General features: G+C 36.8%; 2 protein-coding genes across 3 annotated transcripts; both read left to right on the plus strand.

Annotated features, from left to right (window-relative positions):
• The first annotated feature begins 660 nt into the window (after nt 1-660).
• LOC113732135 (RNA polymerase sigma factor sigB) lies at nt 661-6,534 on the plus strand. The gene is made up of 7 exons (XM_027257780.2): nt 661-1,128; nt 2,571-2,860; nt 3,365-3,979; nt 4,914-5,144; nt 5,269-5,409; nt 5,699-5,899; nt 6,005-6,534. Exons 1-7 carry the CDS (start codon nt 1,041-1,043, stop codon nt 6,284-6,286), a joined length of 1,848 nt encoding a protein of 615 aa, XP_027113581.1. The 5' UTR covers nt 661-1,040; the 3' UTR covers nt 6,287-6,534.
• A 2,482-nt stretch (nt 6,535-9,016) lies between these two features.
• On the plus strand, nt 9,017-12,742 carry LOC113732136 (chromo domain protein LHP1-like). 2 transcript variants are annotated; one of them, XM_027257781.2, is made up of 6 exons: nt 9,017-9,544; nt 10,009-10,034; nt 10,448-10,534; nt 10,691-11,422; nt 12,052-12,154; nt 12,227-12,742. In XM_027257781.2, exons 1-6 carry the CDS (start codon nt 9,140-9,142, stop codon nt 12,269-12,271), a joined length of 1,398 nt encoding a protein of 465 aa, XP_027113582.2. In that variant the 5' UTR covers nt 9,017-9,139; the 3' UTR covers nt 12,272-12,742. The 2 variants fall into 2 exon arrangements, with proteins under 2 accessions (XP_027113582.2, XP_027113583.2); XM_027257782.2 differs by having other exon boundaries at nt 9,018-9,544; nt 12,052-12,112.
• Nucleotides 12,743-13,259: the final 517 nt, after the last annotated feature.

A 13,259-nucleotide genomic window follows, 5' to 3' on the forward strand; every position in this document is an offset into this window, starting at 1 on the left:
TTTCAGAAATTTAAGGGGTGAAATTGATAATTCATCTAGTTCTAATTCTTTCTCTTTCTCTTTATTAGCCTACAAACTCATTTTCAACTATTTTTATCACTCTTTATTCTTCACAAAAATTTAAAAATGCTCATGAAATTCAACAACACCCCATAATTATTGACTTATGATTATTTCAAAATCTGCTGTGAGAAAACAAGTCTAAAATTTTGGCCACAAATGACCAAACCAATCAAATGGGGCCTAAAAAATTCCACTTAAGGGAAAACACTTTTTTTTTTTCCATTTTTTGGGTGGAAACTACACTACTACTACTACTACTATCACCTCAAACCGGCCGGAGCGGGGGTAGGAAGGGTTGTAAGAAAGTAATCGTTCCTGAAGGTTCTGGCTAAGATTTGACAAAATAAAAAATAAAAAGTCCAGATTGTATCTTGTACATTGTTTTTTACAACATGTATTAATTTCATAAAATTTTATTTTATAGTTATGCGTTATTGAAAATAAGTTATATCATGTGTATATAAAATTATAGTTTATATATTTTATACAAAACCAACTCGAACAATTTTCCTAACAAGCATTCGGACCATGTACAAGCCGGCCGCACCCAAATCCACTGACAAAGCCCCATTAGATACTACTAAACAAAATTGAAAGCCTTACTACAGTGGACTGCTTGTCCTTCTCTCCTCCTCATTCTTGAAGCAGACTATCATCCCCCTTATCCTTTCATTCTATCGCATTCTGAAACACCCAAAACTCCCTCTTCTCTTCTCTTGTCCAGTCTTCTCTCTCGCCCCACCCACAAACATTAGCAAGGATGGCACTTTGAACATTGTACTATAGTCTTAGGCCAATATCAAACCTTCATTGCCTCAAAACAGAAAACTAGAAAAATCCCATTTTTACTTATGTATCAGTAGCAATTGGTAGCATGCTTGAAGAATATATACATAAGCACATAAGAAGAAAATAGTAATATACCAGGGACTACTTATGTATGGATATAATAAGTTGAGAGCAGTAGAAGGAAGAAGATGTCTTGTCTATTGCCACAGTTCAGGTGTTTGCCGGATGCTTTTGGTGTTTCCTTCAAATCCCATCAACACTCTGCCCCCCAACTCTGTAAGTTTTTGAACTCTTTCTTTTACTATTTTTCTGTTTTTGCATTTTACTTTTGTGGGTTGCTAATTTAATAGTTTTGGATTGGAATTAAAGTGGTTAAAATTAAGTGTTTGTGGGTTCTGGGATTGGTTTCCCTTAATATAGCTGATGCTGCATTTCAAATCTGTATTGAGTCGTGCTGCTGCAAGTAAGTTTGATGTGGTTGAAGTTTTTTTTTTTGTTGGTATAATTAGTGGAATGTTATTATTACCTATTATTTATTTGTCCGTGCATGATTTGGATTGTATATTAAGTTAGCTTGTGATTTATTTGGGAGTTAGGGCAGGGGTGGGGAGGCGGCATTATTCTTTGGATTAAGAAAGGACTAGATTCAGCTGTTATTTTTTAGATCGCGAATGAAATTGAGAGATGGGTAAAAGCATAGGCTTAATGAGTAATGAACTTGTAGTTTGCTCATTTTTTGGCTGTTTTGTTTTTGTAGGATAAAAGTGAATTTTGATTTTGTTTTTCTGGTTTTCTTGAACTTTGGGAAGTCCATAAGAGGGGAAATGAAAAGGAAAACAGAAAAGAATTTAACTGGTTTTCTTCCTAGATTGATACCATGAGACGGCGCAGTCAGGTGTAAGTGGGTTGCATTAATGATTTGCCAATGAGTTTGTGGCCTGTGCTAGAGCTTTGCTGGTGCAAGCGTGTGTTAAACAAAGTCAAGATAATGGGGCCCATCACATTGTTAGGCATCTAATGAAGTATTATAATGGAGCACTTGGTATTCAACTAGCTGTTAACATTGTTTCAGAAGCTAAATTCAAGTTTATCTATTGTTACTTTTTGGCATTATAATCTTGGTTACTCTGTAAGTAGAACTTAGTCTCTAATTATGAGATCCTTACCATGTAAATTGTCTTCTGAGCAGAGCCTCCCCACCCTAAGAAAAAGAAAGAAAGAAAGAAAGAAAATTAAAGTATTTCTCATGTGAATGCTGAACTGGGCATGTAAATTAAAACCCTTCTGGCAATTCAGCTTGCAGCCTTAAGATCGGCTAGATGGTGCATTAGGATGAACACAAGTAATGTTATTTTCTCCTGGGAGATATTAGCGCTGTTAGTCTTCATAATTGTAAATGCAAACATTTAGTTTTCTATAGATCATATTACATTGATCTGAATTGATGCTTCCTTAATTGGATTTTGTGATTTGGAGGATGTATTTTGATTGAAAGAAATTATGGTGTTCTTATTGTTCTTATTTGTTAATTTCAATGTTTAAACTTTCGTAGTATAGTATCTAACTGAGGAACTGCATATTGGCCTAAGCCCTGGTTCTTTGTGTTATAATACTTCTGGATGTTAGTACTGAGATTTCTGTTTGAGTAACAGGACAATTTTTTTTTATTTTTTATTTCTGGATCTTCTTTAATACTTAGACATTTTCTTGAAATGCAGCAAAAAATAGAGATCCTATACATGTAAGAACACAATGCATCTTATCAACTACATCAGCACCAACATCAGCAACAAGTACAGTGCTTGACATTGAGAAGCTGCGACTATTGTCCTTAGAAGCAAACTCAAATTCTGTTTCAGATGGTTCGTGGAAAGCCCCAAAATCACCAGCAATGGCTGCAGTTCTTGTTATGGAGAAGTTGAAATTAATTTCTCTGGAAGCTCATTCAGATTCAGTTACGGCAAATAGACCATGGACGTACAATGGACCAGTTGATTCAGCTATAAAGGTTAGCACATAGTGGCTTCAGAATGACTCTACAACCTTAACAAATAACAAACAATAATAAAAAGTGACAACCTTCAGATATTTTGTTCGTGGAGCTTGTTTATAATTCAAATGATAAAGTAACAACTTAAGAAGACAGGTTTTTTATTGCAGGTGTGGGGAAATAAGTGGAATGGTTTGTTTGAGTTGCAAGATGGATAAGCTAGACTTTTCCTTTAGCTTATGATGAACATCTAAGGTCAAGTAACTATGAACTTTAATTTGCCACTGGTAATTCAAAATTGCACAAATTGGAGCTGATGCCTAGGTCATTATTCATTAACAACTATTTCGGCTAGGCTGGGCATTGCTGTTTATTATTTGATGTCTCTTTTGTTGGACCTTGTACTCTACATTGAAGGATGATATGGCATACTAGTTGGAGCGTCTTTATTATTGTTTTCCAGTGACTTAATTTTTGTGTATCTGTTGACTCAGTGAGTCCATTGACTTAATTTTTGTGCAGCCAAATCTTGGAGCCACTTTGGTAACAGAATCCCTTATTGCAAATGAAGAAGCTGTCATAGCAGCTGCAGCAGCTGAAGCAGTTGCTTTAGCAAAGGCAGCCCTAAAGGTGGCCAAGGATGCAGCCATGATGGTTGACCATGGTAACTTGACAGAGCCAGAAAGTAAAGCAATGGATACCCTTTCTGAATCTAGTGATGTATTGTCCAATAGGGCTCTTCTGGGTCAACTAGAGAAAAGAGTTAGCACCATAGGAGAAATAAATATTGCTGGAGTTGAGTTGGGTGAAAATCATTCAATCTGGTATCCCTTCACTGAATCTGATGATATGGAGCCGACTAATGAAGAACTAGAGCTTCTGCAGGAACAACTGTTGAATAATGTAGCTGTGAGATCAAAGCGTCAAAAAGAAAGAAAAGCAAGAAGAGCCAGAGCAGCAGAGAGGGCAGCTGCCAGTGCTGTATCTGTGAAATCATCAGGTTCAACTAGCAGGAAGAAGCGTTCTTCCATACAGGAAATAGATTACTCTGATCCATTGCGCTACTTGAGAGGAACTGCCACTACTTCTAGGCTGCTAACTGCTTCTGAAGAACGGGAGTTATCTGAAGGAATACAGGTTCACCAAATTTTAATGCAGTATTTTCTTTCTTCTTTTTTAATGTATATTTAGTCTTGTGGGTTTTTTTTTTATTTTCAATTGATGTTCTGAGTACTACACTTTTATCCATAAATTAAACTCAAGTATGAATTCTCATGATGATTGTCATTTATCATCCAGATAGCTTGTAGAAAGCCAAATTCAGAAGTATCAAACTTTTAGCTTGACTGTTCATTTTCTGTTTCTGACAGTAATGGAATAAAATAGCCTGCGAATACAACAATTTCCTTTTTCACTGGGTAATCTGGCAATCAAATTACTAAATTGGACAACTTTGAGAAGTTGATAATACACAAAGATGAAGCATCATGTGATAAATTTATCAATGCTTGATCTCAATGTGGCACGGGGCTTATAGCTTTACAGGTTTTCTGGCGTACTCATAAGTAGTAGATAATCTAATTGCATCTCAATATCTTTTCAAGATTAGTAGCTGTTCTCTTTAATGAATATTCACATTGTAATTTTGAGTTTTTTTCCATCTTTGTTACTTAATTTGAAGAATGTGGAATTAGATATTGCTTTTCCTTTGGGAAGTTTTCCAATCCGTGAACCAATGGTTAGTGTGACACTCAGCAAAGACACTTATTTGTCAGTTGCTTTGAATAAAGTTTTGGGATCAACATCTCAGTGGATGTCAGTTTCCAATAATTTGAAAACAATAGAAATGCAGCCTCCTTGTTTACTGACTCGCTATGACCTCGACATTCAAGTAGGACACACATTGTATGGCCTTTGGGCAATATCAACTATGTTATGCTAACATTGAGTCATATGTTCTATGCTTTCTCTTTCATTCTCCTCCTCATTGCTCGGTGGGATGATTTATAAGCAGTACTTTTATTCCCTTTTACTGATTTGTATGTCATGTAACCTTTGAGATTTGGTTCAGGATCTATTAAAGCTGGAAACACTTCACGAGGAACTTGCACAGCGTTGTGGAGCTGAGCCCACTTTTGCTCAATGGGCTGCTGCTGCTGGTGTTGATCAGAAGACCTTGAGGAAGCGATTGAATTATGGTACTCTAAGCAAAGATAAAATGATTAAGAGCAACATACGTCTTGTTATTTCAATTGCAAGGAATTATCAGGGTGCTGGGATGAATCTCCAAGATTTGGTTCAGGTATCCTTGCAGAAATGTTTTGCTATGGCATGATTCATGGTTTTTGCTGAAACATAAATTGTTTAAAACAGATTTGGGCTTTTTTGATTCCCTGAGGAGCTGATTTGTTTAACTTCATTCTCAGGAAGGGTGCCGAGGCCTTGTACGAGGTGCAGAAAAGTTTGATGCTAAAAAAGGTTTCAAGTTCTCCACCTATGCCCATTGGTGGATAAAGCAGGCAGTTCGGAAGTCACTTTCTGATCAGTCTAGGACAATTAGATTACCGGTAAGATTCTTAAAACTGATCACTCCTTATAATTTTTCCTCTACTGAGTTGCATGTAAATTTCAAGTAATAATGAGACCTAGTGCCTCTGTTCGTCTGTCTAAAGTCAAGTCCATATTATAGCCTCTACTACAATCGAACATCAGTAGCTGCCCTCTCGAAGGTTGCTCTTTCCTTGTTTGCGATGTTGTTATTTAAAGATACTAAAGACAACTACAGTTGATAAATTATGGACAAGTCCTGATGATGTGGTGCATCATTTAATCTGTGAAATTTTTGTGGCAATCCAGTTTCACATGGTTGAGGCAACTTATAGAGTGAAGGAAGCTAAAAAGCAACTGTATTCAGAAAATGGTAGACATCCTGATGATGAAGAAGTGGCAGAGGCAGCTGGCCTCTCAATGAAGAGGCTTTCTGCTGTAATGCTGACTCCTAAAGCTCCAAGATCTCTTGATCAGAAAATTGGGATAAACCAGAATCTGAAACCTTCGGTGCGTCCAGAAATTCTCTATTCTTTGTTTGGCGGGAGTTTTAGCCAATGAGTCATCACTGAATTGCATATTTTTCTGATTATTGTCCCCGTATCTTCTTTGCAGGAAGTAATTGCTGATCCTGAAGCTGAAACATCAGAAGACTTGCTGGTCAAGCGTTTCATGAGACAGGACCTAGAGAAAGTTTTGAACACTCTAAACCCAAGGGAGAGGCAGGTCATTCGATGGCGATTTGGACTAGAGGATGGAAGGATGAAGACATTGCAAGAGATTGGGGAGTTGATGGGAGTGAGCAGGGAGAGAATCAGGCAAATTGAATCATGTGCATTCCGCAAATTAAAGAACAAACGGAGAACGAAGCATTTGCAACAGTATTTACTTTCATAAGCCCCCCAGAATGATCAGGAAAGTAGTATATATATTTCTTAGCAACAACTTGCATCTCGAGGCTCGTGCTCTCCCTGTTCTATATTTTTCTTTCTCCATTTTCTACTCCTACATAATCTTGCCTTTTGCTTTCTTGTCTCTCTTCTTTCTCCAGCTATAGAACTCTTATCATTCTAGCAAGACTAGATATTGTTTCTGTACAGTTAACACGAAAATCTTTCATTAGGCAATATCAGAAATTTCAAAGAGATGCAGCGTGGAAAGGCACATATTCTCACTCTGAATGAATGATCTTTTGTTCTCCTTTGTGCCAGAAGATACAGTGGATCACTACTACTTGTCAAGTGATAAATTCTTGGCTCCATTAGTTGTGGAAAATCTGATTTCTCCTGGTCAGTGTATGAGCAAAATTTTAAAAAGAAAAAATGAAAAGACCACTCTAGTCTTATAGCCAGTAACTAGCCTTGGCCAATGTCAGGCTAGTTAAAAAGACACATTGGTCGAAGGCCAAGAAGTGCCCCTTGATGTCTCGCTGAATTTTCTTCAATATCAGTTGATGAAGAGAAATATTTAAGCAAGTAAGGAAAGGCTGCTTGTTAGAGGTTACCTAGAATAGACTACTACATAGATGTTAAAGAAATGCTTGGCAGATAACTGAGACAGTTCCACTCTCTCAACCAAGCCACCAAAAAGAAAAAGGTAGTATTAAGCATCCCAAAATGGAAAGAAAAGATTTTATTGAAAAATTAAGTACAAAAATAGTCATTAGTGTGTTTGGATTGGAGATTATTTGGGATAATTTTTTTTAAAAAAAAACTGTAGCACTTTTTTGATGCGATATATATGAGATAAAAATGTGCTTAGAAAATGTATTGATGATGCAAACAAGTCAATGTGTGTGTAAATAAGGTATAATCCAAACGCAGATATCTGATGAAAAAGCTCATGGTGCAGCACATACATTGCATGCGGGCTTTCTTGTGAACAAATACTGATGATTTGAAGACCAATCTTGAGATTTTGCTAAACTATATTAAAGAAAGGGGTGGCAAGAAGGATTCTAGTAATTAACAAAAAGCTACATCTGAAATTCTTTCCCTATGAAGCACATTTACAAGAACAAAACATCATTCAATGGATTGTATTGAATTAGACAAATAAAATGCTTTAACCTATAAACTTTCTACTTCTATATAAGCCTAAAACTAGTTTAATTTTGCCATTGGACTTTAATAAAAGAGATAACTGGTTTTCCAATTGAAGCTGCATTCATTTTCTTTGGCTAATATCAGTACCCATAATTTACACTTCTATTCATGAATCTCATTTATTCATGCAAGAGAGTTTAAGTGAAAAATTTAATGTAAAGATATCCACCTATTAACACAAAAAGATATGTAACTAAAGGAAGGAAATCACTGCTCTTGAAATCAATGGAAATCAACAATGTAATGGAGAGTTCCAAATTCCATGACAACTGCAGAGAACTAGTAATGGGATTGTGAATCAAGAAAAAAGGTTCTCTTCCTTTGATTTCTTCCTAAATGAAAAGAGAATGAAAGAAAATGAGTGGAGCACAAGCTAATAGTCCATGTATTCACACTTGTCAACCTATAGATTGGGAAACAAAATTGACACTAGCAGCAAAGCAAAGTGGGATTGAATTGGCCATTGGAAATTAGTCCCTAAGCTAAATATTAAGAATATTTACTTTCTTTACTTTGTTTTTTTTCTTAAAATTTCAACAGAGAGATAACCATACAAGCAGTGTATGAAAATTCTGCATAGATATTATCGCTTTTCATGAGATCAGTGCAGAGCAACTCCCCTCACCCACCCAAAAGAGGGGCAAATAAAGAGAAAAAAAGAAAAAGGAAACAGAGAGAAAACTATTATTATGAAAAGCTTCTAATTCATAGCAATTACTACCTTATATATATATATATATATATATATCTAGCATTCACATAAATTACTAACAAAAAGAAGTAAAGGGCTTCCATATTCTCCCAAAAAGAAAAAAAATAAAAATATTTTGCTTTACACTCTTTAAAGACTACAAAAAGATGTTACATTGAATTGTAGTGATGGCACAAACTTATTAGTTATTACTAACCAAAATAAGCCAAAAATTCAATAAGTGGAAAAAAGAATAATTTAATATTCGAGTAGGAAATTAACTAGACATAAACTCAGTGTATACATTGAACTATTATTATCTTCTCATTAACACATACTCAAGAAGAAATTTTTGAATATAACTAGTCCACATGGAATAAATACGAATATTTGTACCTTAAGCATTGTAACTTGTACTACTACAAAGAGTACAAACAAACATCATAAAATCATGATAATGAGCATCTTTTTTTTTTTTTTTTTAGTATAGTTCCTTTTGCCAAAACTTGTACATACTTCATCAAAACTTGTACAATTGAAGAATATTTAAAACGCGAAATTGCTTGTACAGCATGAATCAAAAGTTGTACAGTTTGAAGAGTTATTATACAGTACTTAAAAGCTAGTCCTACTAGTACTATACTAGAACAAATATTTTAACAATGTCAAAATTCCGTCCAAGACTTTTCCCCCCAAATCCCTCCCTCCCCTTCAAAATTCACAAAATTCCAAAAACAAATACTAAATGAATAGAAAAAGGGAAAAAAAAAGGAGAGAAAAAGTCTGAAAATATTTGTATCTATCTTCTTGAGAAATAAAAGCCTGTGCAGAGTCAGACTAGAAGACTGCAGCTCGCTCACTCCCTCCTACTTACCTTAAATCTTAGAGAGAAAAAGTAAGAGTAAAAAGAAAGAAAGAAAGAAAGAAAAAAAAAAGAGAAAATACAACAAAACCATGAAAGGAGGGAAAAGAAGAGCCTCCGTGGACCCACCGGCTCCACCGGAGACCTCGGCGGAGGGCGGAGAAGGAGGAGCAATGGGAAATGATCAGAACCCTCCTCGTGGTCCTCCTTCTAGTCTTGATGCCCCGGCGGACGACGGTCGGCAGAAGCAACCGGAGAAAGGAGCAGGAGCTGGTGGAGCTGAGAAGGATAGTTCTGTGGCTGCTGTGGCTGCGGCGGAGGCGGAAGAAGAGGAGGAAGAAGAGGAAGAAGAAGAGGGGGAGAAGGCAAATGACCAGTTTGATGAGGGGCAGATGGAAGAGGGTGAAGGTGAAGAAGGGGAGGGAGAGGGCGAAAAGGCTAAGCTTGCCGAAGGTTATTATGAGATCGAGGCCGTTCGCCGGAAAAGGGTCCGAAAGGTATGATTTTTTGTTTTAATTTCTCGTTTAAATTTGTCTTAAAGTTATTACCATTTGTGGGTTTTTCTTTGTTCTTCTATTTAAATTTTTTTTTTGCGGTTTTTGGGTTAATGCTGAGGAACGCAAGCGCTTAATGATTTCAAAGGCAAAAACCTTTTTTGAGGGAAATTTATGTACGAAATTTTGTAAACGTTGTTGGTTTTTGTTCTTTTCATGGCTTCAGTGATTTTGGTTAGATAATTGACAAGAATGGTTTTTTGGGCTAATGCTGCTGATTATTGTATTTTCATGAACGATTTAATGTGCTTAATTTTACTCTTTGCTTTTACTTTTATTTTGAATTTTCGTGCTGGATTTTTTTGTAATGCGTGTTTTTACCCCTTTTATGGCTAATTTTGTGGCTTGCTGTTTGTTTTCTTCGTTGGTATTTGGAAATCTGTTGGATGCTGCGGAAAAATGAATAGGGTGAAGTTCAGTATCTGATCAAATGGTTAGTCCTCCTCCTCGCCTTCCCTCCTCCCCCCTCTCCCTCTCTCTCTCTCTCTCTCACACACACACACACAGAGACATCCACGCACGCATACCCCATGGATATACCCACATTATCCGCAAACTCACTGACATTATGTAATTTTGCATCTGTCTATTGAACTTTGGCAGGGAAATGTTAGATTTGCATGATTTAGAGTAAATCATCAATGGGAAGTATAAAGTTTCCATCCATTAGCGTCATAGATTTAGCATAGCATTGGATCTAATGCTTAAATTACCAATTAGTATCTTGAAGAAAAGTGTTAGATTTTGCTGGATTTGATATAATTCTCTATAGCATGTCTAGATTGCCATTCATTAATGTCAAGAGCAATCAGTTATTAAATTTTCCTAATTTTTTGGGGGTCAAAGGCGAGGCTGGCCGGAGACAGCCAATACATGGGAGCCATTGGAAAATTTGTTATCCTGTTCGGATGTTATTGAGGCCTTTGAAGACAGGTTAGTTTTTTGTTTCCCTTCTCTTTTATTGTCAGTGTTTTTTGTTGTCCAGTCAATTAATGTTTAGTCTGAGGGATTAGGTTGGTGTCCCTTGTATGTGCTTAACATTTGTTGTTTTTCTCTTATGTTGTTTGTATTGCTTGGATGGTTATGAAGCTTGCGGTCAGGGAAACGGTCAACACGTAGGCGTAAGCGCAAATATGGAAGCGCTCAATCTCAGTCAAAGAAAAAGCAGCAGCAGCGTTCCCCTGCAGCTGCTACGTATAATGTCCCTGCTGTAAAGGTTCGCATTCTTGAGAAGCCATTACCATTTCCTCCTCTCAATGAACCCGGCAGTACAAATGGAGAAGCTGGTGTCAATGGTGTGGATAATGAGAATGGTGCGAATCCAGCAACCTTTAGGACTGATTTATTGGAAGAACCAAATGAATTAAATCTTAAGATAAGTGAACTGAGAGGAGCTGCTGTTAGCAATGAGGATTGTGTTGACAAATATACAATTGATGCACAAGAAGCTCCATTGTCAGAACAAAGTGGACGTGCAAATGGCCTGCAAAATGCTGATTGTCCAGAACCAGTTCAATCTGGTCGCTGCACTGGTGCTAAAAGGAGGAAGTCTGGTTCCGTTAAAAGGTTTAAACAAGATTCACCCTCAGGCATGGCAGAGAATCTACAGAACATAGCAGCAACTAATGGGTCTTGTGGAATGAGTGCGAATTCAGGGAGTCAAAGTTCTGACCATATGGCTAATGATCTCCGTTTTAAAAGCAAAGTTGACAGTTCTAAACATATATGTGATATCACTGAGATTGTCAAGCCGGTGAGCTATTTGTCTGCGGCGGCAAACAGCAACGGTCAGGATATCTCAGTTACCTTTATGGCTAAGAGGTTTGTGATCTAACACCTACTTTGTTGATCTGTATTTCTTTTAAATTTGTGCTTGTTTACTACTTATACCGACTGGAATTCCCTAATTGATGTCTCTTTCAGTTTTGAGATAAGGTTCTGCTTTTTGTCTAAACATATGTAAACTTGTTTTAACTAAAGTTTCCAAACATATAGTCAGGTTATGGTGTATATAGCATGTGGTCATGGGCAATGTGAAGCATTAGGAACCAAAACTTGGTGGAACTTGTGATTAGACTGCTCTGATTGGCTGTTAAGGACTTATTGCAAAGCGCTGGTGAAAGAAATAATAGGATATATATGCTGGAAATTCATGTATTTTGGTTGGATGTGAGAGGGTTTTTGTGTGTGTATGTTTGTGTGTTGTGTTGGACGGTAGTTGTATTAATGTTGTTTACTGTCTTAAATTTGGCGACCTATGTAAATAATAAAGTTGGGGAGGCTGCTATAAGTGTATCTCTGACAGTGCCAGAAGCACTGAAATTATACTTTTGTTGACATGACTGGATGCTAAAGTGCTGGATACAAGGTTTTCATGTTTATAATATTCATTTACTCTGTTTTCTGAATACTTTTGCCTATTGTGTCTGTGTTTTTGCCATGCCTTACAGATCTGATGGGAGCGAAGTGACAGTGGACAACAAATTTCTGAAGGCCAATCACCCTGTTCTGGTAATTGTTCTACCTGTTAGTCGCAGGTTTCCTTTCGCTCAGGTATTGGCAAATACAGAGTTGTCATTTCTTTTTCTGACAATTTAACTTAAATTATTTTTCTATATTTTGCAGTTGATAAACTTCTATGAGAAACATCTCCGGTACAGTCCTGCGTAAGGTTTGGGCTGGTGATGGTGCAGACATTGGGTAGCTCAGCATCACCTGTGTTCTCCAATGTATAGTGTTGTAATTTTGTAGGTGGACTAAAGTGCTGCAACTTAATCCGTGAAGTATTTAATGGGAAGAGTAGCAACTAGGATCCAGCTGAATTGTGCAGCAAACTGCTTTTACTTGATTGTTTTTGTGAAGTAACTTGACTTTCTCCAAAGGGTTATTCCCCTTTTAGTGTCAAACTTGATTAACATGTATTCTGTCATCTTTTTAGTGCTGGACTATGTCATATGTGAACAAAAAAGGCTTAGTTGTTTCTGTCTGGGCTCATCCATGTTAGCGGACACCTGACAGCCGTAAACTCCCTGCTCAAGATGTATGCGAAGAGAACCATTCAAGCTTAAACATTTGTACCAGTTCGTTAGTTCTTTGAATGACCTGGTGCAGAAATGATCTGGATTTTTAAATTGTTCTGCATTTTGGTCTTCCTAGTCTTTTCAGTTTTCATTCATAATATTATTTGCATTCAGGCCTGTAGTCATGATGTCTATGTTCTTGTCTAAATTGTCTTCAATAATTAAATGACTATAATCATGCTCTCTCTTATGATCTTTATCCTTCCCTGCCTAAGCCAGTTTATGGGGGTTCATTATTTATCATTATTATTACATCTCGTAAGTATCGATCCGATCGATCGATAACGTATTTGGGATGTCACGGTCACTATTGTTGTTGGCCGTTCTTTAAAAAAAAACAAAAATGTCCAGAAAGTACCATCGGTATTTATCATTATTAGGAGCACCTGAAAGCAGACGTTTTGTTTTCTTTTTTTTTTTCCACCAAGAAACAAAGAAGTCAAGACTATGATAGTGTTGCTAGGCCATGGCATCATCTGTGCAACGAAGAATAATATAGGCAACAGACATTGATGGGGATCACTAAAATCCGCGTCTTCATCCCTAGAAACAGGCACCAAGTCACCAGCCTTTGTATC

This window comes from Coffea arabica, chromosome 2e (genome assembly GCF_036785885.1).
Source record: "Coffea arabica cultivar ET-39 chromosome 2e, Coffea Arabica ET-39 HiFi, whole genome shotgun sequence".
NCBI lineage: Eukaryota > Viridiplantae > Streptophyta > Magnoliopsida > Gentianales > Rubiaceae > Coffea > Coffea arabica.